At 47.7% G+C, this 27,967-nt stretch overlaps 2 protein-coding genes across 3 annotated transcripts in view; one reads left to right on the top strand and one right to left on the bottom strand.

The window, feature by feature from the left end:
* The window catches only part of WNT5B (Wnt family member 5B), a 107,286-nt gene that overhangs the window by 45,486 nt on the left and 33,833 nt on the right, over positions 1 to 27,967 (bottom strand). The window lies entirely within an intron of this gene.
* Positions 827 to 5,596, top strand: FBXL14 (F-box and leucine rich repeat protein 14). Of its 2 annotated transcripts, none has more exons than XM_082742200.1 (2): positions 827 to 2,316; positions 3,702 to 5,596. In XM_082742200.1, the coding sequence occupies exons 1-2, from the start codon at positions 1,118 to 1,120 to the stop codon at positions 3,787 to 3,789; spliced, it is 1,287 nt and encodes a 428-aa protein (XP_082598326.1). In that variant the 5' UTR covers positions 827 to 1,117; the 3' UTR covers positions 3,790 to 5,596. The 2 variants fall into 2 exon arrangements, with proteins under 2 accessions (XP_082598326.1, XP_082598325.1); XM_082742199.1 differs by having other exon boundaries at positions 2,483 to 5,596.

Here is a 27,967-nt window from a genome sequence, read left to right as displayed (position 1 = left end):
GGAATGGTAGGGGTAAACTCTGGGAAAAGACTGCTCAGACGTCAGCAACCAAGAAAAAGAGAAGGAACGGGGTTGGGGCGTGGCCCAGAAAGGGAATGGCTCAACAGCGGGCTACGGGGTGAAAAGGAGAAGGGTGGGGAAGAGCCTGGCTGACAGCTGCTCTCAGATGGCGCTTACAGGGTTAAAAATCGGGGCGCCCAGACTAGGAAGAACTCGGTTTCCAGGGTAACGGCTCCGACAGTTCCGGCAGCGCAGGCTCGTACCATTGCGCGGGCGCGCGCGGGGGGGAGCGCGGCGGGAGGGGACGCGCGAAGGAGCAGTCGGGCAGAGGGGTCCGGCCCGGACTCTACCAAACGCCCGGCCCGCCTGCTCGCCCCGGGCCCGGCGCCGAGCCGCGCTCCGGCCGCGCCGGCCGCGGCGTCCTCCGTGCCCGGGCCGGCAGCTCCCAACTGGCCGCGGACGGCGGGGGGAGAAGGAACGTGCTCCCGGTGGCCCGGATTGGCCTCCAGGTCCCCCCGCCTGGGCGGCGGAGTGCGGGCGGCCCGGGCTGGGAGGTTTGAAAAGCGGGCGAGAGACAAAGGCAGCAGGAAGCCTCCTCGGCGCCCGGAGCCCGTGCTCGCAGCCCCCGGGGCCCCCCGGCCGGCCCGCCGGCCCGGAGCAGCAGCAGCGGCGGCCGGCGGCGGCAGTAGCAGGAGGCAGAGGATGCGGCAGGGGGCGTGGGAGCGGCAGCGGAGCGGGCGGAGCGGCGCGGCCCGAGCGCGGCGTGGTTAGACCCGAGGCGGCGGAGGCGGCGGAGGCGGCGGCCCGGCCGGGCTCGGGAGTGAGTGAGAGGGCGCCTTCCCCGCCCGGGATGTGAGGACCGAGCGGAGCCCGGGGCGGGGGGAGGGAAGGGAAGGGAGGCGAAGCCGGCAGGAAGGAAGGAAGGACGGACGGACCAGGAGGAGGAGCGGCGGCGGCGGCCGGAGCCGGAAGGCGGGGAGGGGCCGTCCGTTGGGCCCGAGGCGGCGGCGGCGGCGGCGGCAGCGGCTGGGGCGAACCGCTCTTGTCGCCTCTCGGGACAGGAGCGGCGGGGCCCGCGCCTCCTCCCCCCCGGCGCCGCGGAGGGGGGAGGAGGAAGATGGAGACCCACATCTCGTGCTTGTTCCCCGAGCTGCTGGCCATGATCTTCGGCTACCTGGACGTCCGGGATAAGGGGCGCGCGGCGCAGGTGTGCACGGCCTGGCGGGACGCCGCCTACCACAAGTCGGTGTGGCGGGGGGTGGAGGCCAAGCTGCACCTGCGCCGGGCCAACCCGTCGCTGTTCCCCAGCCTGCAGGCCCGGGGTATCCGCCGTGTGCAGATCCTGAGCCTCCGCCGCAGCCTCAGCTACGTGATCCAGGGCATGGCCAACATCGAGAGTCTCAACCTAAGCGGCTGCTACAACCTCACTGACAACGGGCTGGGCCACGCGTTTGTGCAGGAGATCGGCTCCCTGCGTGCCCTCAACCTGAGCCTCTGCAAGCAGATCACCGACAGCAGCCTGGGCCGCATAGCCCAGTACCTCAAGGGCTTGGAGGTGCTGGAGCTGGGGGGTTGCAGCAACATCACCAACACCGGCCTTCTGCTCATCGCCTGGGGCCTGCAGCGCCTCAAGAGCCTTAATCTCCGCAGCTGCCGCCACCTCTCAGACGTGGGCATCGGGCACCTGGCCGGCATGACGCGCAGCGCGGCCGAGGGCTGCCTGGGCCTGGAGCAGCTCACGCTGCAGGACTGCCAGAAGCTCACCGACCTTTCTCTAAAGCACATCTCCCGGGGGCTGACGGGCCTGAGGCTTCTCAACCTCAGCTTCTGCGGGGGCATCTCGGACGCGGGCCTCCTGCACCTGTCGCACATGGGCAGCCTCCGCAGCCTTAACCTGCGCTCCTGCGATAACATCAGCGACACGGGCATCATGCATCTGGCCATGGGCAGCCTGCGCCTCTCAGGGCTGGATGTGTCCTTCTGTGACAAGGTGGGGGACCAGAGCCTGGCTTACATAGCCCAGGGCTTGGACGGCCTCAAGTCCCTGTCCCTCTGCTCCTGCCACATCAGCGATGATGGCATCAACCGCATGGTGCGGCAGATGCACGGGCTGCGCACGCTCAACATCGGACAGTGTGTGCGCATCACAGACAAGGGCCTAGAGCTGATCGCGGAGCACCTGAGCCAGCTCACCGGCATAGACCTGTATGGCTGTACCCGGATCACCAAGCGCGGCCTGGAGCGCATCACGCAGCTGCCCTGCCTCAAGGTACTCAACCTGGGACTCTGGCAGATGACGGACAGTGAGAAGGTCAGGTGAGGGCGGCGGCACCTGCTCCCCCTGTCCCGCCCTGTTTATCCTCGGGTCACCACCACGCCCCCGCCCCCCTCACTCGACATGCACACTTACACAGAGATCATTGCAGCGGATGAGATGGGGGCAGGGACACGAAGCCTCAGGCTCATTTTCTCCCTCCTCCGGCACCTCGGCCCACTACACGCCCATTCCCATTGCATCTGGGGTTCCTCTGCTACCCCTATCTTCCTCCCCTCTTGTTTCCCCTGACGATGAAGGGACGGATTCAGCTACTTACCCACCCACTCCTCTCTGCAGGGGGATGGAGGACTGTTTGAGCTACTGTATCCCCACTGCTTTGCATTTGGAAACGGGGGAGGGGGTGGGGAGTGACTAGTCCTTAAGACCCTGGGGAGTTGAGGAAAATGTCTGCCTTCACTTAAGCTTTCATTTGAATACTGTGATCTGGTTTTTATTTTGAAATGTATAAAGAGCAAACCCAACTACCACGGCCTTTTCACCCTTCTTCCTTCCACTTTGTAACTAATCCCAGGCTCTTCTCATCACTTCTACAGTACTCTGCTATTCACGCTCATTTCCTCTTAATTGTCTTTCTTTTTCGTGTTTTTGTTTTTTGAAGAAATTTGAAATCACTGTCCTTTTTTTTCTGCTGAATATAGTCTATATATTATATATATATAAATTATATATATATATACATATATATATGTCTGGCTACCTCGTTTTAGTTTACTTTTTTCTCTGAAGCCCTGGAATTCTACAAGAGAGATATTTTGAGACTGAAACATTTTTGTGCCTAGACTGGAAAGATGCCCATTGGGTTTGTACGTCTTTTTTGTTTTGGCTTCTTCCCAAACCCCATCCATCCAATGTATCCCGCTTCCACATTCTGGCTATCGTTTTTTCTCCCTGCCCATTGGGATTTTGAGGGCCCAACGGTGTTCATAAATCTTGACTTAATTTATAGCACAAATGTGTGGAAGAAATGAGAGTCGAACTTTTGTTTGTTTGTTCGTTTGAGATGCAGATTGTGTCTTGAAAATGATTATTATATATGCAAATTCTGCCCTACCCTCACCCTCTTCCAAGTTTCCCCACAAAAAGGTCACACGGTGAGGCTTCCTGTTGGAAGCGGAGGAGCAGAGTTGGCCTGCGGAGCCCCTGGGGCTCTAACGTGAAGGGGAGGAGACTGAAACTCATGTCTTATCTCTGTTAATAAAACGGGAGTTCGTGGGTTTTACAACAATCTGTTTCTAAATGGAGGAATAGATGACTTTCTTTATTTTGGTGGGGGTTGGGACTTGTGGCTTTAAAAAAAAAAATCGCTTTTGAGTAGGATGTATATTTTTGTTGGGAGTTTTTGTTCGTTTGTTTATTTTTTTAGAATCCTCCACAGCAACATGCGAGACCATGGAGTTAAAGAAACCCAGAGACCTTTATCAATTAATTGTACTGTTTGTGAATTTGTATAAATAATAACAAAGATCCTCTTAAAACGTTTATATTCTTACAGTAAAAGGTTAAACTGATATTTATATAATAAAAGAGGAAATATGAAGTATGTTTTGGAAAAAAAAACAAAACAAAAACAAAAAACCTTGTATCTGTGAATTATTTTGAAGGCAGTGTGTGTTTGGGTACTTGCCAAAGTAGGAGGTGCTGTCTGTACTCTAGGAGGAAATAAGGTATAGAGTTCAGTGCATCCTATGTGCTGTGAGTAAGCTCATGGTTACAAATTTATTCTGTATAAGGTTTACTACTGACCTCTAAATGTTTTGTTGCTAGAAATGTGACTGGACTGGAGATTTATATAATTTTCGGCTTTAAACTGTCAACAACATGGAAATTGAAAGAAACGGAAGAAAATGGAACTTAAAAAAAAAAAAAAAACCAAAAAACTCGATCTGTTAAGAGTCACAATTTCCCCAGGGTGGAAATGAGATCCAGGGGTCCTGTTGAAAAATGGGTCCAGAGATGTGGAAGTGGGGAAGAAAAGAGGGTTTCTTTCCACTCTGAGTGGGTGTGGGGAGGATGTGAAGGGTGGAGGGAACTGAAGCCATTGTTCAGAAAAGTTAAAAGAGCGCTGTCCTTGCCTGCCCGCTCACTTGCTCAGTCATGCATGCTGAATCTCACAGTGTGAGTGAGGGTCCTGGTGGAGAGGAGGAAGGCAGTTCAGCCCCTCTTTTTAACATTCTCCTCCAGGCCCCGCTGCATTTAAGCACTTTCCTGGGGGATGGGGAGGTTGGCCAGGAGTTCTTGCACATTTGCATTTTAAGCACTCACAGCGCCGAAGCTCGAAGCTCGCCACTCAGATCCACTGTGGTGAGGGCTCTTAGGCTGAATTCGGGGCGGAGAAATGAATACCAACAATTCTAGCAAAGGGTTCCCTCTGGTAGACAATAACTAAATAATCAACACCCCTATGACCGGGCTGCGGAAGTGGCAGGGCATAAATACTCCAACAGTGGAGTAATTCACATTCCTCGTTTCACATAGGTCTTTCTTAGCTGTTTCTGAGATTATTTTTAAACAAACAAATACAGATCCCAGCAAGGACTAATAAGAGCGGTATAAAACTTGCCTGCAAAGACATCTCTTTCCAGGAAGAGAGCTAGAACCCAAGTTTCTCTCGGGGTGAGATTGTTTTGTAAAATTTCCAAGCTTTCTGCTTGAGCATATCACAAAAGCGGCATTGTTCCTTTTTGGAGAGCCATCACAATTGGGTCTAATTGAGCCTGACACTAGATCCATCTTCCTTTTCTTTGGGGAAGGTGTGGATCTCTTTCTTCCCTCTTAGGTTACAGTGCTTACTGCCTGAAAAAAAAAAATGTGAACCCTAGTAAGAAGTCGGGACCTGGAATTAGGGTCAGCTTTCTAATTTAGCATTTGGCACTATACCGCATTAAGCTTCCACAAGCTGTGAGTTCTCGGACTGTTTTTCTTCCTCCAAAAGACTGCATGACTATGGATTCGGTCAATAAAAATTTGAGCACCTCCTAAGTCTTCGACTCTGTGCTCACATTCTTCATTTTAATACACAAAATAATCCTACCAACTACCGGGAAGGCTTTAACACTTTCCTATTTGGTTGTTTTTTGTTTTGTTTTTGTTTTTGTTTTTACTTGAAAGGCTGAGATAAGTTTGACTAAAGGTCGGTAAATTAATGTTTGAAAGTGAAGATCACGGGCCTACTGTCCTCAGCCTAAACTGGGTATACTTGAGAATATATCTGGAGTGTCTCTGGAAATGATGAATAAACCATTTACTTTCATCAGCCAAGGTTAACTGTTTATCTCTCAACCTTTGTGGATGGAAAGAAAGGAGTGTGTGTTGAGAACCTGGGGAATGCTTTGCATGGTACCTGTAAATTTCTCCTTTCAGTCCTCAAAGCAGCCTGTTGAAACAGGTATCCTGATTTCCAGATACGTAGTACTCGTCTGAAGTCCCTCAGCCACTAAGGGAGGGAGACCAGGACTTACACCAGGGCCAGCTCCCAAGGCCACCTCCCTTCTGTACTCTGCGATGGTTCAGTTACTGACCCTACCTTGAGTTCAGTGAGGTGACCTCACAGAAGTGAGTGGTGGCTGTTTGATCACCATGTGGACAAGCGCAGGCCACAGGGCCGTCCTTAAAGGGAATTTGGGTGGATCCTATCTCCACCGTATCTACTGGAATGGAAGGAAATGTTTTTAAAGACTAAAAGCACTAAAGAAAAGGACTTGATAATATTTTGCGGGTGCTACAAAAGTTAAAAGGCACTTCAGGGCAGCTTTTAGAATAGCAGAAAAAACCTCATTCAGGTACTGGCTGCACTTCAGAAGTGAAAAACCAAAATGGGAACTTGTTATAAACTTCATCACGTAGAAGTAATAAACCTCATGGAAACCGCCTGGGTGGTGGTGGGGACAGGGCTCCATGTACCTTTCTGAGGACAGTAGCCCTTAAAGTCTGTCTGGACTTTAAAGGCAACGGTGGGGTTCCGTTTCTGCAGTCCCTTAAGAGCCACAGCAGGCCTCCAGGTAGCAATGCTGGGCGGTGCCCTGTGATCCTCGCCGCTGTGGACTCCCTCCAGCCAGATTCCCCAGTCCTAAGGGCGGGGGGCGCCCCATTTACCCCACATTTGGCAACAGGAATAGGGATGCTTGCCTAACTTACAGTGTCTTTAAATAGTTAAGAAAATTCAAATTGGGGCGCCTGGGTGGCTCAGTGGGTTAAAGACTCTGCCTTCGGCTCAGGTCATGATCTCAGGGTCCTGGGATCAAGCCTCGCATCGAGCTCTCTGCTCAGCAGGGAGCCTGCTTCCTCCTCTCTCTGTCTGCCTCTTTGCCTACTTGTGATCGCTCTCTCTGTCAAATAAATAAAATCTAAAAAAAAAAAGAAAATTCAAATTGATCATACTCTTTCATGATTCATATCAGCAACAAAGACCTGAGAAAAGCAAATGTTTCTTTTTATTGGAGTTTCCTTTAAAGGTAAGGACTTTCACTGAGAAAAGGACACTTGATATGTAAATTGAAGCATGGCCTCCCCGCTAAATCCTGGTGCTTTCCTGCCGTGCTTACTAGAGAGAAGCTGGTCTTGAAATAAGCAAACCCTTTTTCACTTCTGACTTAGGAAATGTGAACTCAAGTTCTCAAAGGGGAAAAGGTAATGGTCCCCAGGACCGCCCTGTTTCCAAAGAACAAGAACCTCTTGATTAAAAGATCGCATTTGTAAAACAAAACCGAGGCTTCAAGCAGCATCTGACAACTGTCCCTTAACATTCCCCTGCAAGGGGGTAGAAGGCCTGGCCTCTGCTCCCTGCTGCCCTGCTGGAGAGAGGGAGGCTCCAGTCAGTCCCGTGGCCATCGCCCTCTCTGTTGCCCTGCTCTTCCCTGCAGCTCACTTCACTCCCTTTTCAGGTCACTCAGGCCACTTAGTAGAGGGCAACACCTGAATGTTGTGCCCCTGGGAACCCGTGGGGAGGCAGGGGTGAGGGTTTCTGATGAACTAACACGGAGCACAGGACCAGACGCTGGAAAGCTATGTCCAGATGCAGGCCTATGCTTAGGCCGCGTCTCTCATTTTTGTTCCAACATGATGTAGAAGTTAAACTCTTTTGCAAAGTGAATGGTATCAAACAGATGAGACACGCATCACTGCCAGCTATTAATAATTGAGAACCCAGCAAAGGTAAGTGCACAGCCAGAATAAGAGCAGGTACTCTCAGGGCTTGGAGAGAAAGTGAATCCTTTCTGGACAATGAGTACATTTAAATGTTCACCAATGATCAGTTTCAGTCTTTTCCTCTTTTCCAGGGATTGCTCTGACTTTGCTGGGTGGAGTGGCCTGTACCAGCCCAGAACATTCAGTACCATGTAAAGTCAAGTCTTCCAGTTAAGGTGCGAAAGAAAGTAAGCTTGAGATCTTAACTGTGCAGCAATAGCGTGGGCTATGCTAAGCAGCCCTGCAAATAAAACAAAATAGAAGTGGAATTCCTCTGCTTGCTGTTTATTAACCCAGAAAAATGCATGTCATTTTCTTAAAAAAAACTTAAGTTTTTATTCTCTCATTCCTCTTTGACTTTAATTGTTTAAAGGACAAATGCCACATATCCTTGTAAGTTTGCTTTTATTTGGGATGGTGGAAAATAGTGTCCATTACAAAGAAGAGAAGAATGAGGTCCTTCTGCAGCCTCAAAGAAACCCCCAGTAAGACCATGTTAGGGACACGAATGCAATCTGCTGGAAGAATTGTCATAACGTAGTTTTCAATTTCTGTCTTAAAAATGTTTGTTGTCACAAATATGGTTGATATGCACACTTAATTTTATAAATGGGGAAAGAGGCTTGACAAGGCTGCAAAGGTTTTGCCTCGGTGATGTGAGGAGCGCATATCAGAACGGGGACTGCTTCAGACTTTAAGACCACATGAGAGAGGGATAAACAGGCAGGTAGCTCTTTGATCTTTCCCTGAGACCCTGCAAATACCACTCTGGCCCCTTGGCTTCAGAAAGGTGCCAAATCAGAGCCCATTTTCACTGGGAGAAAAAAAACAAGAACAACCCAACTGCTGAAAGTTACTACTACTTACACATTACGTTATGCAAACTTAGATGTGTCTTACAAGCTTTATGTATAGGGTTATTCAAGAAGCAATTGGGTAAATGGGCTATAGGGTACTGAGGTAGCCAGCTGTGTCACACCTGTCACCTGTTGTTCTCAGAGGACTTGAACCAGTTTTCCAGGCACTGCTTTGTCACAAACAGTGGTGCGTGTGCTCTAAGTCTGTGCTCGAGGTTAGTCCCAAAGCTACGGATCTAGCACGTGTCCAGCGCACCACCACCGTCTGTCACCCAGTCCTTGTAAAGTAGAATCGAGCAGCAGGATCCACAGCTATTCCTCTCCATTCAAAGGTAAAAAGGCTTAACTTAACAGATGTTTTAGTTACCAATCCCTCTTGTCCAGAAAGAGTACAAGGGTTTCATTTGTAAGTATCAGGCACGCTGTTAATGTCTGTTACTCCTCAGTTTATGTAATTCACACTCCAGAAGGGGGGGGCCCAGCACGCCGCTGTCTGTTCAATAATTACTACTCCTTTCAGAGTGGATTCAAGTCCCTGGAATCGGACTGTGGGAAAATCATTCTTTGAGACCAGATTAACTTTTTAAAAAATGGCACGGGATAGTGCAGCATGGCTTGGAAAGAACTGTTCTCATCTGAAAAGAATATGAAAATATTTATAAATATCCATAATATTTCTCCTTAGGAAATCCTTACCCTAAACTGGCATTTTTTATGTACACATCTGCGTAGGAATAGCTTCCTGCTACCATTTTGCTTTTTGAGAAATGGTCTCTAAATAGGGAGGAACCATAAAAACTAGTTATACGACTCCTAGAATCTTTAGTAAAACCCCCGAGGCTAAAACTGGACAGATGGATAAAACAAGGGAGGAATCGCAATAGTTAAGCTCCTCAGATTCTTAATGTTCTCAGATGGAAGATAACTAATTGGTACCCTCCATTTTTACTTCAGTGTTTAAAACCTTTGTTTCATAGTTCAAAATCTCACTGCTGTGAACCTAAAATAAAATAATAAAAGGACAGTAGGTATGTCCTAAGCAAACAATATGGAATTGACAAATAAAAGTGACAATTTCTAGCTCTTCTTCATCATTTCAGATGCACATAATTTAATGAGTTTCAGGAATCTGGAAAGATGGTATGGCCAGGTTCTCTGATCCCCAAAGCTTTATCAAGCTCCCAGCTTGCTGTTGTAGGAAGCAGGGAAGGTCTCCGCATTCTCTGAGTCTGGGATAGACAGACGACTGGCTCTTCCAGCCCTCGCTGCCGTTTGTGCACTTGAGCAGATGTCCTGCCATTGTGCTCGGAGTCAACTGACGACAGTCAGAACAGCATGGTCCAAAGGAAGACAGCTGCCCTATCTTTTTCCCACACACAAGGGTCTATATTTCAGTGGAATCACAAGAGGAGCTGCAGAAATTCACTTGAGTAAGCACCACACAGGCTTTAGCAGCCAAGAGCCTCATTACTGCTTACTTTAGAAATAAAATCAGATAGGGGCGCCTGGCTGGCTCAGTTGGAAGAGCATGCAGCTTTTGATCTCAGGGTCATGAGTTCAAGCCCCATGTTGGGTGTAGGGATTACTTAAATAAATAAAACTTTTAAAAAAGGAATAAAAATGTGTATATGCAAGTTAGGAGAGAGAAGTCAAACACTACACTTCATTGAAAGGCAGGGGTGGAAAATGAATTTTGACTCCTTCTAGATTGTTCCTTGACCTTTCCCATCCCCACAAAACCCAAAAACAGCAAACCTTTCCCACTCGCATAAGACTAATCCTCCCCACTGTGATGCAATGACGAATCAGGTCTAGCTGGCAGTCCAACCTTGTATTTTTCTTTTCTGCGATCTTACTAAGATGATTTTAAGATCCACTACACGGCAGCAAAAGAAAATATAGTTAATGCAAAGGAATGGAAATTCGTTTTCCAATGGGGAAGACGGAAAGGGGAAGCATGGACTGTATTTTTCCCCAAAGTCTGCAAGCCCTGTGTTTTGTCAGCAGGTGGCACCATTGTCTGCAAATTGGAGGTTATTTCCAGTGGGGAACCCAGACCTCCTCCCCTCACACAAATGCCCTCTGGTTACCACCCACACCACCCCCACCTGCCCCAGAGAATTTCCCCAGGGTCTGAGAGTTGACAAAGGAGGAATCCCCTGTTGCCAAAAAGATAAAATCGAATTTTAAAGCATCAGAGAATCTATTTTAAGAAGCCCAGGTGCGCAGCACTTTGTTTTCCAAGCAAGGTAGCAGGTGTGACCTCATAAAGGTTCCCTGATTGAGCTCACAGTGGGTGCATTGCTTTTGGAGGCTGTGGGAATCAAACATCAATTTCTAATTTCTCTTAAAGACCATCTTGTACAAATCCTGTCACATTTCCATATTTGGGAAGTTTGGGAGAACAAATGGGGTAAAAGTTTGCAATCCTACATAGAGATAATTTTAACCACAATAGTAAAACTGCTGGCTTTTTTTAGTGCAAAAAAATAGAAAGCATATCATCTCTAATAAAAAATTCTAGAGAACCTTTCAGGAAAAACAAAACTTTAAGTTTTAGGAGTACTTAGTTTTATTATTTTATTATAGAATGAGAATCTTTATTGCCCAGATGAAGACATCTTCATAAAATCTAAAGGAGTCTATGAACTTGAAAATGTAGGGGCACCTGGGTGGCTCAGATGGTTAGGCATCTGCCTTGGCCTCAGGTCATGATCTCCAGGTCCTGGGATAGAGCCCCATATCAGGCTCCCAGCTCAGTGGGGAGCCTGCTTCTCCTTCTCCCTCTGCCTGCTGTTCCCCCTGCTTGTGCTCTCTCTGTGTGCGTCTCTCTCTCTCAAATGAATAAATAAAAAATCTTGGGGAAAAAAAAAAGAAAATGTTTAAGAGCATGATAGAGAAGTAAGGTCGCTCCCATATCTTTTCCTGTGGAAAAGACATTGGGAGAAAGCAAGAGAAATTAAAGGGAAAGGACTTGTAAGTCGACTTGGCCAGATTCCATAAAATGACACAATCAGGGGCAGGCTGAGGGCTGGTGAGGCGAGGCCTCGGGGCTCTTCCCTTTTGGTGCTCAATAGTCTGGCCTCAGGGAATCCACACCTGGGATCTGAAGAGCAATTGGCGCAGGCGTGGAATAAATGTGTGGAGGAGGAAGGTAGATATCCCCGTGGCTACTTGTACCAAACTGTAGTCACTGGACGGGGCACCGCTTTATTCACTCAGTAATAGACAGGTCATTCTGGGTTAGAGAATGAGAAAAGAAGGGAAAGCCTTCTGGAACTCAGGGCGCAGCCAGGAAGCAAATCACTGTTCCTGGGACCATTCATGAAGGTCTTATAAAAGCAGAAAATCTTCCCAGGCAGCTTTAGGGACATTGTAGCTCCAATATGCCACTGTCAGTGACCACACCAGGTCCAGATTCAGGGACAGCCCCCCCAGTAAGGAAAAGGGATCCAGTGGCAAGAAGAGACAGCCCGGATCACTCCACACGGAGCTGAGGAGGAGAAAACACAGGGTGGACCCAGGAGCCAGAAACAATTGAGGCAGGTGACGTTACGAGGGAAAGCATAAGCTATTTAAGGACCAGCAGCTCCTACAGATGGTTGGTAGAAGAATGACTGGCCATCTCCGAGACCAGCTCTCGTGAGTCTGCACACATCTCCAAGAAGACAAGCGCCCTTTCTTTGGTTGTTGGGAGCCTGACTTGACATGAAACTTCCAACTCACAGGCCACCAGATTGGCCTCAGGTGAACTGCGACAGAGGACGAGTTGGAAGGTGACCGCACCGGGCACCTGACCCTGTTCTGCTCAGACAGGTCGCTGTTCACTGCCCTGCCCCTGACAGCCATTCTCATCTCCCGGTGTATGCTCCCACTATATGTACTCTCCCATTGTATGTATGATCCTGCTGTGTGTTCCGCTATGTGCATGCTCCCACTGTATGCTCCCACGCTGTGTACGCTCCAGCTGTATGCTCCCGTCATACTGTGTATGCTCCTGCCTGCTCCTGCTGTATGTATGCTCCCACTGTACGCTCTCCCTAGATGTATGCTCCCACTAATGTATGCTCCCGCTGTATGTATGCTCTTGCTGTATGCTCCCGCTGTATGTATGCTCCTGCTGTATGCTCCTGCTATATGTATGTTCCTGCTGTATGCTCCCTCTGCATGCTCCTGCTGTATACTCCCGCTATATGTACATTCCCGCTATATGCATGCTCCAGCGGTATGATCCCCCTGCATGCTCCTGCTGTATACTCCCGCTATATGTATGCTCCCGCTATATGTATGTTACCACTGTAGTTATGCTCCTGCTGTATGCTCTCTCTATATGAATGCTCCTGCTGTATGCTCCTGCTGTATTTATGCTCCCGCTGTAGGTATACTCCTGCTATATGCATGCTCCCACTGTATGCTCCCACTGCATGCTCCTGCTATATGTATGCTCCCATTGTATGCTCCGGGCAGGCAGGATGAACAGCATGTTCCAGTCACCATCCTGGTTGCACAGGGAAAAGAAGCCAGGAAAACAGTGCAGCCAGGAAGACAGAGAAAGCATCCAGGGCCGCTGGGGGTGACATCCTTCACACAGGCCCTTGAGGTAGCAGTTGGCTCCACTGCCCACCAGCTCTACTCCACTCAGGCTTCTGGACTTCATTTTGGCAAAGAAGGTGTAGCCCACAGCTCTAGAGATCCCCAGAAGATGCCTTTAGAGAACCCTGAAACCTGCCCATAGTGGGCTCCCAGGGCAGAGCTTGCCGGCCCACACAGCCTGGCCACTCCCCTACTCACAGGGCAGCCACGGCTGCTGCTTTCCTAACATCTCATTAGTCTCGGCCCCACAAAAGTAAAGGTGTCCACACAGACATCCAGGCTAATCCAGAACAGCCACGACCCAGTTCTTCGAGTTCTGACAGAGCAGAGGTACACAGAGCATGGTGGTGGTGGTGGGGTGACATGGATGTTCATGGCCTCAAATGAAGCATGGCTCCGGGCCTCTGACACACCATCCGGCAGGTGTCCTGCACTCTCTTGCAATCCTCCTGGATTTGGGGGATTTGGGGTGCCTTGCACTTGATGCCCCATAGGGGCAGCACCCCCCTCCCCAACCATGAACCATTCCCGAGCCCTGGAGCTCCCACTCCTGTGCCCATTCCTGCCTCTGCACCTGCCAGGAACTTGCAGAGAAACCACAGCACTGTGTGCAGGGCTGCAAACACCTTCCCACCCTTCCACCAGTTGCCCAAAACAAGCCTGCTAATGCTAATCTACCCCCTCACTTGCAGCTCAACAGCTTTTCTTCTTAAGCCCCTGATAATGGTTTTACTAAAATCCCCTTTTGATGGAAAAAAATCCCAGCTGGACATTTCAGGCCTCAGCACAATGTACAAGGCTGCAGGTCCCTTTCCCTACCTCACAAAGGCCTCTAATCAAGTGGAAAATGTGCTGGAGGCCAGAGGTTTGGGTCTGCAATTATTTTTTAAGGGATTACTAGAGAAGAATAGGGGGCAGCAAGGATTCCCCCCTCCCCGGCTTTGTTTTCCATTTGGTCCTGCTTTTAGACATATGGAACCAGTAGCTGCGTCCAATTCCCTAAGCATGAGAGCCTCACGTCTCCCTTCCCTGGTGGAAGGGTGTCATCTCTGAGCGCCATCACTTCAAAAAGATTTAGAGAGTTTGGAAGCAATATGCAGGTCCTATTCTGACCCCATTTAAGCCCTTCTTTATAAAGCCACCATCGAACAGGATCTCGTGTGCGAGGAGAGCACTCATTCATTAACCTCTAACCCCCACTCTGTATGCAGAGGGGAGAGTTCACACCGTGTCCATACACTGCTAAGACTGGGAGCATTCACTAGGGCTTCCCAGGCTTTGGAGGGCAAGAGGTCATGTTCCCAATCTTGCGAGATATCCTTCTTATTTATATACATTGACCCTTGCCCTCAGCACAGAGCCCTAATGCAAACCGTGGATAAAAATATAAAAAACCCTAGCCATTCTGAGTAGCCTATTTGAAAATGTGCACTCTGGAAGAAGGTTTGTCTTCTCTGCATATTGTCATCTATCCATAAATGCTCATTTATAATTGATAAATAGACGTTTCAGTTTGGCCCTAAATTCTCATCATTCTGTTTCAGCACAGAGGGACTGCTCATCCTTCTCAACCGAGCTGGTTAGTGATGTATGCAAATACCCAGTAAAAAGGAAATGATTACGAATTCCTAAACTCATTCTGGGATGATCAAGGATTAGGCTGTTCAGCTCTGAAAGCTAGAAGTCAGCACATATGGCAAAATAAATGCCAGGCCGAGTAACAATTTTCAGGTCCCCTTCAAAGTCCCTAAAACACCTTTGGTCAAATCCAAACAAACCCCCGAAAACCCAACTCTGGTCTGTTTTGGTCAGTATAAATGCCTTGTCGATTTATTTTGCCTTACTGATTTTTCAGTTTTCCCGCAGAAAAACCCTAAACCAGTGAGAACCAGATGGATGAAAGCACAAGTATTACACTGAATACATTACACTTACTGCTTCCTACTAACACCATCGTCATATTCTGCGTTGCCCGTCACACTTCTTTTCGTGGACGTTGCAGGAGGAGGGGGCCATACAGTTTCCCTAATGACAGTAAGTAAGGGTGGCCCCTCTGGGGTCCTTTCCCCAAATAATGACAGACAGGCTTGCTGAATCACTTCTGTTGGATATCAAAATGTTGTGACAGCTTTCTCTGGCAGTAAATAATCTTCAGCCTACTTTAGATGAAGATGAACTTGTTTAGCAAAGTGAAGTGATACATTCAAGGGCACTGGCAGGGACAGTGGACGAGCTCTAAAGATCTAAAGGGGACCTGGCTCCTTAAATAAGGAGCAAACCATGAGCTAAGTGCACCTGACAGGGAGAGTTGTTCCAAATCTTCCTCTCCCAGATACACTTGCTGAATCATTACCCAGAATGCCTGTTTGCTTCTTTCCTTGGCTTACAGCATTATTTTATTTTGTTTTGTTTTTATTTATTTATTTGAGAGAGGGAGGGGGGAGTGACAGAGAGAATCTTAAGCAGGCTCTATGTCCTGCGCAGAGCCTGACGTGGGGCTCGATCCTATGATCCTGAGATCATGACCTGAGCTGAAATCAAGAGCCAGATGTTTAACCGACTGAGCCACCCAGGCGCCCCAATGTTAGTTTAATAGTCATCATTATTCTTATACTTCTCCATTCTTTTAATGTCCTGTATCCAACAAAGTATCAGTCGTTTTAGAAGTTGTTCTTCCTATCAAAACCAATTTGGGTAATAGTAAAATAGCAATTTGAAAACAACAGTTCGATACAACAATAATGACAATGTATCTCAGATTTTTCAGGGTGGCTGAAGATTTTAGTCCATTGGGATGTGAACATCTTCCACACTCTCATTCGGTCAGAAAGGTGTACAACCTAAGACCAACTTCCTTAATTTTCCACCCAAAATACAAGATTAGAGTTAAGAAGTACCAAGTATGGGCTTTCAAATTAAGGAAAAGAAAATTTTGTTGAAGGCCTAAAGAGAGAAGGAAATGACATCTTGAGGTTGAAATGTTATCAGTCCAGAGTTCATGTCTAGCTGGCATTCCTAAAATCGCTGGGATGTGCCCTTGAATCCATGGAGAAGAAAGGCCATATTCCCCTGATGGTTCCAGGCAGGGTAACCTACAGGGAGGAAGGGAGGCTTCCTTCTCTTCAGTGTCTTCCCTCGCTTCTTCTCTCACGTTCCTAGGTTGACACCTGACTCCTGCTCAGCTACCTGTGTTTTATTGCTTCATATTTCTGAAATTCTCCCTCTTTGTTCATTTTCCATTATTATGGGCACACTTACCATCTGGCTCAGCCAGCTCCCTACAATCTCGACTCAGCCACCACGTCCCAGCCTGGGATGGCTGCGCTCCTGACTCTGGCTTCCCCTGCCTGCCCTGCTCGCCTGCTCCGGCACCCCCACCAGCTGTGGAACTCCCCAGAATCATCCAGACTCGTAGAGACAATCTCTGCACCGCAGTTTTAAGTACTATTTTTTTACTAAAGCATGTCTCCTAGTTAAGGCTGTTCTTTAAAGGGATACATCAATCCTTATCACAGAAAATCCTTATTTAAAAAAGTCATCCGGAATAGACACATTCGGACAAGTCTCCCTCCAGTCCCTGGTCAGATGCTGTTTCCCTCCCTTGAGATGTCCCCGGGGACAGAGCGGGCCGCATCCTTCTGGATCCAACTCTGGCTTTCAGAGTTGCCAACCCCAGCATGGTGACAAATGCCCCAAATTTGGATCTGATAGAGAATCTTATCCTTGATTTGTGTAAGACCTTGAACTTAACCTTTTGCCAGCATACCTTAAGCCCGCAAAGGGTCTACAGTAATCAGGCAATATTAAGAATATCTCTCCCCTGGTCTCCTGCTTAAGAATCTCTTAAAAAGTTCCTCTCTGGGAACTATTACGAGTTTATCTACATAGTGCTGACAGACAAGTGGCAGGACTGATAAGGCTGGTGCGTGGCTTTATCAGTTACAGAGCTAAAACGTCTTTAAGAGCCTATAAAAATGCTAACAAATATTCCTTCTGACCAACCCATGTAACAGTCGATCACAATCACGAGATCCTCCTGGTTTATGGGGATTAATTGCTAACTAATCGTTAAAATGCTAGAATTTATGAATGACTTCTCAAAAAATACAAATTAGTGTGGATTCAAGGCTATCTTTCACTTAGTAAATATTTATCTGGCAGCTACTACTGGCCAGCATCCCGCACCCAGGCCTCAGGATACAGAGTCACGTCTTACACCCGCTTGTACGGAGGTCTGCTTTCCTGAGTGGGAGAGGAAGAAGTGTAGTTTCACTGGGAACTGCTCCCAACCCACAGCCTGATTTATCTGGGCCGCAGCCTGTAATCTGGATATGCCCATGGGAGTGTGCCTCATGTGTGTTTTAGGAAAGAGAAAAAGAAAAAAAAATAGAAAGGAAGAAAGAAAGTTGGGGGTTGCTGCTCTAAGAGTTCTCAGTGCAGGAAGAACCAGGCAGTGGCAGATAAGGAGGCTGAACTGAGGTTTGTGGACAGACGACACCGAATTCTTTCCAGCCTCCCCAGAGAGTGACTGCCTGGTCCCCGTCCCCGCTGGAACCGCTCTCCTCCCGGTCTCTGCCCCAAGCTCCTGGAAGCGGCCCTCCATGTCAGTTTCAACTTGATTTCCCTGGGACAAAAATACTGAGTGAGGGGCTACAGGAGCCCCAGTGGCCTCCACTGGCCCCCTCTCCCCCCTAGTCTCTGGGACTGCCCCCTGACCTTCCGCTCAGGTCAGCTAAGCCTGCCTGGCCTTTATTAGCACAAGCTAAAAAGTCTCCAAGGGAGGCCAAGCCAAACCAGGTCCTTGATTTAAATGACTATTTGAATTATTCTCTGCTTCATCTCCAGTAATTTTGTTTTATTAGAAAAAGGGTTTGTGAGAAGAAAGGAAATATTTAAGGTTTCCTCCTGCTGTTCAGAGCTAGTTAAATGTAAACAGAAAAAACCTGTTGGGCTGTGTGGAGGCTTTGCATGCAGTCTGTCATGTGCACCTCAGTGTGGACACAAACACACGCCCGCAGGCTCTGCAAGCAAGGGGACATTCCCTTGAGCTGCCCTCTTAGGATGGGATCTTCTCTCCAGGAAATGCCGTGAAGGGAGGAAGTCCAGAGTTCCTGCCCAACCTGTAGACCACTTTATTTATTTATTTACTTATAATTTTTTTTTAATTTCATTTATTTATTTGACACAGAGAGAGCGAGTGCACAAACACAAGGAGGGGGAACAACAGGCAGAGGGAGAGGGAGAAGCAGATGCTTAACTGACTGAGCCACCCAGGTGCCCTTATTTATTTATCCATTTATTTATTTATTATTTTAATATTTATTTATTTGAGAGAGAGTGAGAGCATGAGCGGGGAGAGGGACAGAGGGAGAGGGCAAGAGAATCCTAAGCAGAGTCCCCACTGAGGGCAGAGCCCATCCCAGGGCCTGATCCCACAACCCCGAGATTATGATCTAAGCCAAAATCAAGAGACGGACACTCAACCGACTGAGCCACTCAGGCACCCATCTTATTATTTTTATTTTAAAAAGTTTATTTTGGGGAGGGCAGGTGCCTGGGTGGCTCAGTCAGTTAAGCAGCTCCTGTCGGCTTGGGTCATGATCCCAGGGTCCTGCCTCAGGCTCCCTGCTTGGCAGGGAGTCTGCTTCTCCCTCTACCTCTCCCTCCTTCTTGTGCTCTCTCTCTCTCAAATAAATAAAGAAACAATCTTTTTAAAAAGTTTTTTTTTTTTTTTTTTTTAAGAGAATCTCCATGCCCGATGTGGGGCTTGAACTCACAACCAGAGATCAAGAGTCACATGCTCTACTGGCTGAACCAGGCACCCCCCAAACATGCATACCATTCTGTAATAATTCCCCCAGGTGGAAGCACAGACAGTTCCCCAAAGACACTGCCATGGAAATGGTCACCCTGTCTGTGCTTTTCCTCCAATGAGTTCGTGAAAACTTCCCTCGTGTGTTCCTGCTGACCAGCCACCAGGTGCCTCCGCATGCTCCCACGACTGTCAGCTCCAGATGCGGACACAGAGCAGGGACAGAAGCCAAAAGCAACTCCAGGAGCAAGGATCACACTGTGCCAAGCGGTGGGGGTGGTGTGCGTGCATGTGCATGTGTGCGTATGTGCGCACGCGCGCGCGTGTCTGTGTGTGTGTGTCTCTGTGTGTGTGAGCTTCAGAGGGAGGCTTTTTGACAGTGTAGAGGCTGTGAGTGCAGTACTCACACTGACCAGTGAAGAGGAGGGCTTTCTTCCTGGGGCTCCCGCATGGCAGTATTAGTGTTTATCCAAAGCACCATAACCCCAGCCATGCAGAAAGGTCTGCGTTTATGGCTGGAGGATTCCAGGCCAGAGATCAGTAGGTAGGAAGGTAGATAGGTAGACAAAAAATACTTTCTTTCTGTTCAACTCATAATCAGCATCTCCTGAGAAACTGAAGTACTTTTATCTCAAAGCGGAATAACAAAACCCAGTGAGCAAAGGATAAAGCTGTGGGGGGGGGGGTGTCTTTATTTTTACTTTAATAGAAGTTTCTTCTCCCTTGGGGTTTTGCTTATCTGTCCATATACGTCCACAGAAAATATTATTCTTAGAGCCCAGAGTCTGTTCATGTTTGTTTGAACAGATTTTTAAGGGCAAATAAAGACCAGGAGAGGTACTTTTGACACTGTTGTGCTTAGAGGACGTGTTCAAGGGCAAATAAAGACCAGGAGAGGTACTTTTGACACTGTTGTGCTTAGAGGACGTGTTCAGATCTTTCCCATCTAGCTCAGAAGCAATTTGTTAGTCGTTACCAGCCAAAAAGTACTTTTGAAACACACTATTCAGTTCATCAAAGATGACTGCTGAAGAAGGCCCCTGGCTTTTCCAACAAATTCCTACCAAAACCTTTCCAACAGGCATAGTCATGCTCACGTTAGGACTAAAATGGTCACCAGGACCCCAGGGGCTGTGATCAGATCATGTCTGAATTAAGGTAGGACCCTACTGGCCATGTCCCTAGAATTCCCTGCCCACATCATACCACAAAAACATCCATGTGGCAGGACTGCAAAGCTTCCTGTGGCTTATTACCACGGACCCTCTCGGATGGGACCTCTGAGGTTCCGAGGTTCTGAGTTTTGGGTGCCTCTGAAGAAGGTTCTTTTCTTTTTCTTTCTTTTAAAGATTTTATTTTGAGACTGAGAGAGAGAGAGAGAGAGAGCAAGCACAGGAGTGGAGGGGGAGGGGCGGAAGGAGGGGAGAAGCAGATTCCCTGCCGAGCAAGGAATCCCACACAGGGCTCCATCCCAAGACCCTGAGATCATGCCCTGAGCTGACAGCAGACACCTAACCGACTGAGCCACCCAGGTGCCCCACAGAAAAAGGTTCTGAAGACTCCTTGGGCTGACTAGCTGGAGTGGCCCTCATTAGCTCCCAGAGGACTCGCTGTGCCTGCCTCCTGAGGCCCTCTTTGGCCACCAGCCTTAGTTTGTTCCTGCTTCTCATTCACACCACTGTTTCTTCAGGTGTGGTCTCAGGATGACCTGTGGAACTTGCCTGGGTGCTTGCCCAAATTGCAGGTTTTGGGGGGGGGGGTTGCAAACTCTCTACTCTATCCCAGAGATTTCAACCTAAAGCTGTAATCTGGCCATAGTGTTACCCTGCTTAGAAACTTCCACTAGCTTCCTGTTGCTTAAAGAGTCAAGTCCCAACTCCTCACTATAGAACCACAAGCCTGCAGTGTCTCCAGTGACTCCTTGAGATCCATCTCCTGCCAGGCTTCCTCCTTCCAAGTCCCAGCCTCTTCTGCTGGTCACATGCAACCTTTTCACTTCTTTGTGCCCTTACCTATTTTGTACCCCCAGGCCTACACTGTGCTTCCCTCCCACCTTGATTGGAGAACTCTTCCTCACCCTTCAAGGCCCGTCTCAAAGAACTCTGTAGAGCCTTCCATTACTTCCTCCTGTGTGTCCCCACACCACGTTGTATAAGGCTCCAGTCTTAGCGCGTCTGGCTCTGTCCGGCCTCACTCCCTCTCCCTAGAAGGATCTCCAAGTGGTGGGTGGTCGGGGTTAGGGTGGTTGGGATTTAATTGACAGGGACGAAAGTATGTGTTGAACTTCTACTAGCTGCCTGCCTCTGTAATGGGCTGAGAACACAGCAACGAACCAAGCTTGGCGCCAGTCTCACACACTTACAGCCTCGTGCGGAAAAGAAACAATTAGTAAGTAATTACAATAATGGGGGATGAATGTTTTGATAGGAAAAGTACCTAGTCGCTTTTTTGGGTGAGGGACCCAAATCAAAAGGACCTGGCCTGGCCTAGGAGTCAGAGACTGTCTCCCAGACAAAGCCAGGACTTACCTTTGCTATCCTAGCAAAGTTCCAAACACATTTTCTTAAGTGTCATTTGAATGTAGATGAGCCTGAAATAGTCCAGACCTCTGGACCCACAGGCCTGACTATGAGACATTTCTACTCAGCAGACATCTCAACCTGGCACTTCTAAAACCAAACATCTTGAGGCGCCTGGATGTCTCAGTGGGTTAAAGCCTCTGCCTTCGACGCAGGTCATGATCCCAGGGTCCTGGGATCGAGCCCCACAGCAGGCTCTCTGCTCAGCAGGAAATCTGCTTCCTCTTCTCTCTCTCTGTCTGCTTGTGATCTCTCTCTGTCAAATAAATAAATAAAATCTTTGAAAAAAAAAATAAAACCAAACATCTTCTTTCCAAACCTACTTGACCTGCCCAACTAATCTATAGCCTCTATAAAAGGCACCCCCTGGTCAGCCACACAATAAGCCTGGGTTATTATGTATGATTCCTCACCCTCTCTTACTAAACCCTGTGCCCGATCAGAGCCATCCCAGCCTGTCAGCCCTACTTTCTAGATCCCACATTTTTGTCCCTCTACGCCCCACCTCCGCCCTCAATCTTTCTCAGTTTTAACTTTCACCCAGTTTCCAACAGTGATTTTTCTAATGCACAAATCTGATTCTGTCCCTTCCTCCCTCAGTCACAATTCTCCAATGACCCTTGCCTACAGGTTAAAATCCAAACTCTGTCACACACCCTCCATAACCCTTGGTGATCTGGCCCCCACCTTTCCTCTCCACTGTCTCCTGTCCCCAAGCTATATATGCCAGCATCCTTGTGTCCCTGAGGTAGTGGCTCTTCTAAGCTCTTTGCACTGCAGCCTTCCTCTGGGAAGGGGGCAGGACCCCTGGATTTGGTGGTCCAGTGCAGGAGACTTTTTAAAAAAATATTTTACTTATTTGGCGGGGGGAGAGAGAGAGAGAGAACAAGTACAAGTAAGGGGGAGCACAGAGGGAGAGAGAGAGAAACAGGTGCGCTGGGAGCCTGACAGGGGGCTCGATCCCAGGACCCTGGGACCATGACCTGAGCCAAAGGCAGACGCTTAACCAACTGAGCCACCCAGTCACTCCAGGGACTTTTGGAAGACGAGATGAGACTTAAGGACAGTTCACAGTGCCTGGTGTCAAAAAAGCCAAAGTATAAGGAATACTGTTTTCATCAGATGAAATGTTCCTGAATTTTAAAAGGCACATTAATGTTCCTGCATCTGCTTTCAAAGGAGTAGGAGGAAACTTCTTGGGATGAAGAAAATCTCTCAATCTTGACTGTGGTGGTGATTTCATGCGGTATACACCTTATTGTATACTTTAAATGAGGGCAATTTGTTGTACATTAATTACATCTTACCATTAGAGTTGTTATAAAAAATGTTCCCTCCATCAAAACTACCTTTTGCATGAATTGTCATACTATCACCTAAAATGCTTCATCCCAGGACACCAAGGTGGCTCAGTTGGGTAAGGGTCTGATTTCGGCTCACGTCATGATCTCAGGGTCCTGGGATCGAGCCCCACATCAGGCTCTCTCCTTGATAGAGAGTCTGCTTGGGATTCTTTCTGTCTCTGTATGCCCCTTCCCCTGCTCATGCTCTCTCTCAAATAAATGAATGAGGTCTTGAAAAAAGAGTCTTCATTGAGTTAGTAAAATAAAACAAAACAAAATAAAATGCTCTATCTTTGCCTACCTACCTATAAAAAAAATCTTCCTTTTGTCTTCACTACTTCATGAAGTCTTTCATGACTCCCCCAGGCAAATGTGGGTGTCATTTCTCTTGTCCCCCGCAGTTTTGGTCATCCCTCCCCATCCTTGATGGTGAGGTCTCTGAAATCCCTTGTGGCAGAAAAATTTCCAGCTATGGAACCTAAAACATGGATTGTAGAAATGCCAGGCTCAGGGTGGCGAGGTCTCAAGGGACCATAGCATAGGAACAGTCTTCACGTTGGTGAGCCCTCCACTCAGGGAAGCGCCCGGAGCATAGCAGGTGTTCATTAAGTATCTGAGAAACCAGTGCAGTGGAAGGTACATACTTTGCACACGAGGCACAAGTGCTTCTGATTAGAAGGAGGCAGACGAAGTTCTTAGCAACGACAACAAATGGAATAGGGGCTATCTTCCAAGGGAGAAATCTACAAAAAGCCCAGACTTATTAATGAGTCATTCTTTGATAACTGCTGTGTCCCTACCTCAAGGTAACCATTTCAAAGTCAAAGCAACAACACGGATGATTAGACTATTGCAAGTATCTTTTTTAAAGCATTCCTTTGGTTTGTACAGTTGAGGAGCTACGTTGTTAAACTTTGCTAATTAAAAAAGCAAGTGTCTCACAACTACTGCCACACAAAAACACGTTTAGGGAGATATACACAAGTCTATCTAAATTCTAAATGGTCACAAGATTCAACAGCAGTGATTGAAGGACTGCTCAGGCAAATGGCCATAGCAATGACTGATTATTACTATTATTATTTTATTTTTCAAAGATTTTATTTATTTATTTATTTGAGAGAGAGAGAGAGAGGGAGAGAGCATGAGAGGGGAGGTCAGAGAGAGAAGCAGACTCCCCATGGAGCTGGGAGCCTGATATGGGACTCGATCCCAGGACTCTGGGATCATGACCTGAGCCAAAGGCAGTCGTTTAACCAACTGAGCCACCCAGGTGCCCCTATTATCATTATTTTAAAATATTTTATTTATTTGAGAGATGAGTGAGTGAGAAAGCACAAGCAGAGGGAGTTGCAGGCAGAGGGAGAGAGAGAAGCAGACTTCCCGCTGAGCAGGGAGTGTGACGTGGGGCTCAATCCCAGGATCCAGGGATCACGACCTGAGCCTAAGGCTGAGCCACTGATGCGCCCCCAGCAATGACCAATTATCAGTCATAAACAAATGCCACACAGAAGGAGGACTGTTGACAGTAATGGCGTATTAATTTGCCTCAGTCTCACAGGGATGTCTCTCGAGATTCAGCAGACGGGAAAAGGAGCAGCTGTGACGACATTGGGGTCTGCACTTGGCCTTCGTGACACTACTCGCCCCTACCCTGCATTAGTACAACCACTGGGGAGATCACCAAAGGGGTAAACATGAAGAGAGGCAGCAAAGAACTAATACCATGTGGTCTCCATGGCCATTTCTCCAAAGATTTATTGAATATTTAGTGTATGGTCGGACTAAAATAGGCAAAATAGTTAAGAACCTTGGGTCCTATTCTGCTTTGCTCATTTAGTCCCTGGCTTAGCTTGACTGGCCTTCCCTTGCAGTCCTTGTAAAACCAGACAAAATACTATATATATAATCCTTGACATTAGATTCAAGGAAGACTATAGGGAATCACCAAGCATGAAATACAGTGCGATTCAGCAAAGACACATTGCAGGGGCACCTGAGTGGCTCAGTTGGTTAAGCGTCTGCCTTGGGCTCATGATCTTAGGGTACTGGGATCGAGACCTGCATTTGGCTCCCTGCTCTGCAGGGAGTCTGCTTCTCTCTCTCCCTCTGCCCCTCCCTCCTCTCATGCTCACAAGTCTTAAAAAAAAAAAAAAGACACATCGCAGGTCTAAACCATGCAGCCGCCCCCCGCCCCCCCAACGCCCCTCCACTCCATCGCTTCAGGGCACAAGAGCCCACCTTTTAACTGGACATTCTGTAGCAAAGCCCTCTTTGCCCATCCTGTTGGGAAGTAAGCACTGGGAAGTCAGGCTCCCTGGGATGGCCCTCAGCCAATGACTGACAGCAGCTGGTGACCATTCCAGCGCCCCATCCTGGCTGCGTTCTCCAGAGGGCTCAACCTCAAAAGCCCCCAATGGTAACCAGCTCGTCAGCCCACCTGTTACTGGCCACCTTCCTTTCCCTGCCCAACTCTCCCGCTCCCTGGTGGTTCCCTCACCATGTAAATAATCTACACAAACCACCACCACCTTTCCTCAACTTAGAAAGAGAAAGGAAGAGGAGATCAAGGATAAGGCAAGACGAAGAGACAGGATGAGTTCAGGCTATCTCATTGCTTCAACTTACAGACACGTTCTCCATAAATACGTACACGCGGGCACAGAAAGACAACACTGATTCTGTTAGCACATACAAAGATGCACCTATGTCTTCCTTTTCTGTTCGATAGTTCTGCAAGAATTATACTGTGTTCTTTACTCCTCATCCTTATGAAGCTGTTTTTAAGATTATTATGATTATATATTAAAGGTAATTTCTAGATTGTTCTGTTTTAAAATATTTTATTTATTTATTAGAGGGAGAGAGAGAGACTGTGCACAAAGGGAGGATGAGAAGAGCATTTCACTTCTGCTGATCAGGAAGCCCGACTCAGGACTCAATCCCAGGACCCTGAGCCCAAGGCAGACACTTAACCGACGGAGCCACCCAGGCATCCCTATTTTAGGTTATTTTTAATGTCTAGGGCTATACTTTGTATTGCCCAGTGCAAAGTGACCTCACAGAAGCATGCTTCAATTATATATATATATATGTATGTGTTATATATACATGCATATGTATATGTGTGTGTATGTATATATACATAATACAATGATAAATATAATGATTGCATATAGCTCTGAGAGAACAAGGAAAGGTTACACAGTGATGGCTGGACACACAAGGAATTCACAATGCCCCACAGCAAAGGCATCTGGATGTCCTGCCTAGTAATTCCCCACTGAGATATAAGAATGTCTCCATTTTTCCTTCCCTGTTCCTTCCCTGAAACACCTTCAGTCACGTGACAGATCATTCTCATTCATTAACACTGTTTCCTGAGTGCCCATATGTGAAAGAATCCCACTGCGCATTTCACAGTTGCAACAGCCTTCCCCATGGTCCGTCCGTTTGTTTGTTTGCTTGCTTTTTTAAAGATTTTATTTATTTATTTGACAGAGAGAAATCACAAGTAGTCGGAGAGGCAGGCAGAGAGAGAGGGAAGCAGGCTCCCTGCTGAGCAGAGAGCCCAATGCAGGGCTCGATCCCAGGACCCTGGCATCATGACCTGAGCTAGAGGCAGAGGCTTTAACCCACTGAGCCACCCAGGTGCCCCTGGACCGCTTGTTTTAATGGAAACTATAGAATATGTATGTCTTCCTCTCACATATTCCGTTTGAGTTCGTTGTTTCCTGTTTTTCTCTCTTCTCTCTCTCTGGTCCAGAGGAATAATTTCCTGGTTTATCATCTAAGCTGGATCATTTCACTTCCGTGAGTTAGGGAATCTTGCAGGAACATTTGAGAGGACTGGGCATAGGGGTGGAAGGAAGCGGAGTCAAGGCAAACGGAACCAGCTGCCCCTTGTCAGCATGGAGGAAGGTTCCCGGTGGCAGGTCATCACAAGCAGGGGTCAAAGAAGAATCATTGTGGGGGTGGTGCGGAAAGAGCATACGTCAAGAGGAGGCCAAGCGGATAACAAGAAACAGTTGTCCCATCATCACTCCTCACACTGCCTTTTCTCAAATTACCCTGTCAGCTCGATGGGACCCGATTCTCCTGGTCCCCACGTCAGAGCCACAGAGACCAACTTCTGTGCTATGCAGCTTCGGAAGTCCAAAGAGATAGAACCTCATTTTCTCTTCCAAAGCTCTGTATTGGGCCTGCCTTCGTCCAGCCAGGATGATCGAGTTGTTAGAGAACTCTGTTTCTTCTGATTGTTCTAGAAACTGCTGCCTATGCCTTTTCCAAGGACACTGATAAGAACCCTCTCTCTGCTGCCCAAAAGGACTTGGATTCTAGTAGAAGGCTCCCAAGGCATGCGCTTGCCTATATGCTGTACCTGACTCACGGTTTTGGTGTAGAGACCCTTCCTAAGACCATGAGAACTATCCAGAGGTGCAGACAATTTGACAGGTAGACCTTACAGTGCATCACAAAGATACAGAGATGGTGATGATCTAGTCCAGTGGTTTTAAACTTTTTTTTTTTAAGAGCTAGAACTCTGCTTTTCTACTAAAATCACATATTGAAGCACGAAAAATAAAGACATTTATGCAGGTGGAACTTGGAGAGGGAAAGGATCTCCACACTAGCTCCTTGGTATGAACAGTCTCAAAAATGTCCTGACCAGCCCAGCCCATTCATCTTACAGTCAACGGAATGGGCACACAGAGAAGTCAGGTGAACTGCCCTGGGTTCCAGAGCTAGAGGCCAGTCTACTTTCCGGATGCTTAATTTCTTGCTCTTTCTACTACAGCATTCTGTCTCAGACAATCTATCCCGAGCCTACAGAACTACACATGGCAATACTTAGCCACAAAAATTACTGACTCAATGCTTTCATTAAAGACTCACTCCTGTTCACATCCTGAGAATGAGAAGTTTGGGGTTCTTTGTACCACATTAACTCCAATTGGTAATTCTGAATTCCCTCTTGGCAGAAGTAATATAGGTCAGATGCCATTGAACACATATCACTACAATAAAACAAAATTAGAATCCAGCTCATGGTCTATAAACTCCAGTAAGACTTAATCAGCCAGAGTTTAGTGCTGTACTACCAAAGAATTTGGATACTGTTTTCAATTTTACTGTAAAAAGACTGCCTATAGGGATGCCTGGGTGGCTCAATCCGTTAGGCATCTGACTCTAAATTTCTGCTCAGGTTACAATCTCAGGGTTGTGAGACTGAGCCCCACATTGGGCTCTGCGTGAAGCAG

Source organism: Mustela nivalis (assembly GCF_964662115.1).
Source record: "Mustela nivalis genome assembly, chromosome: 7".
Taxonomy (NCBI): Eukaryota; Metazoa; Chordata; class Mammalia; order Carnivora; family Mustelidae; genus Mustela; species Mustela nivalis.
The sequence above is the reverse complement of the archived record's forward strand: the minus strand, read 5'-3'. Positions and strand labels throughout refer to the sequence as shown.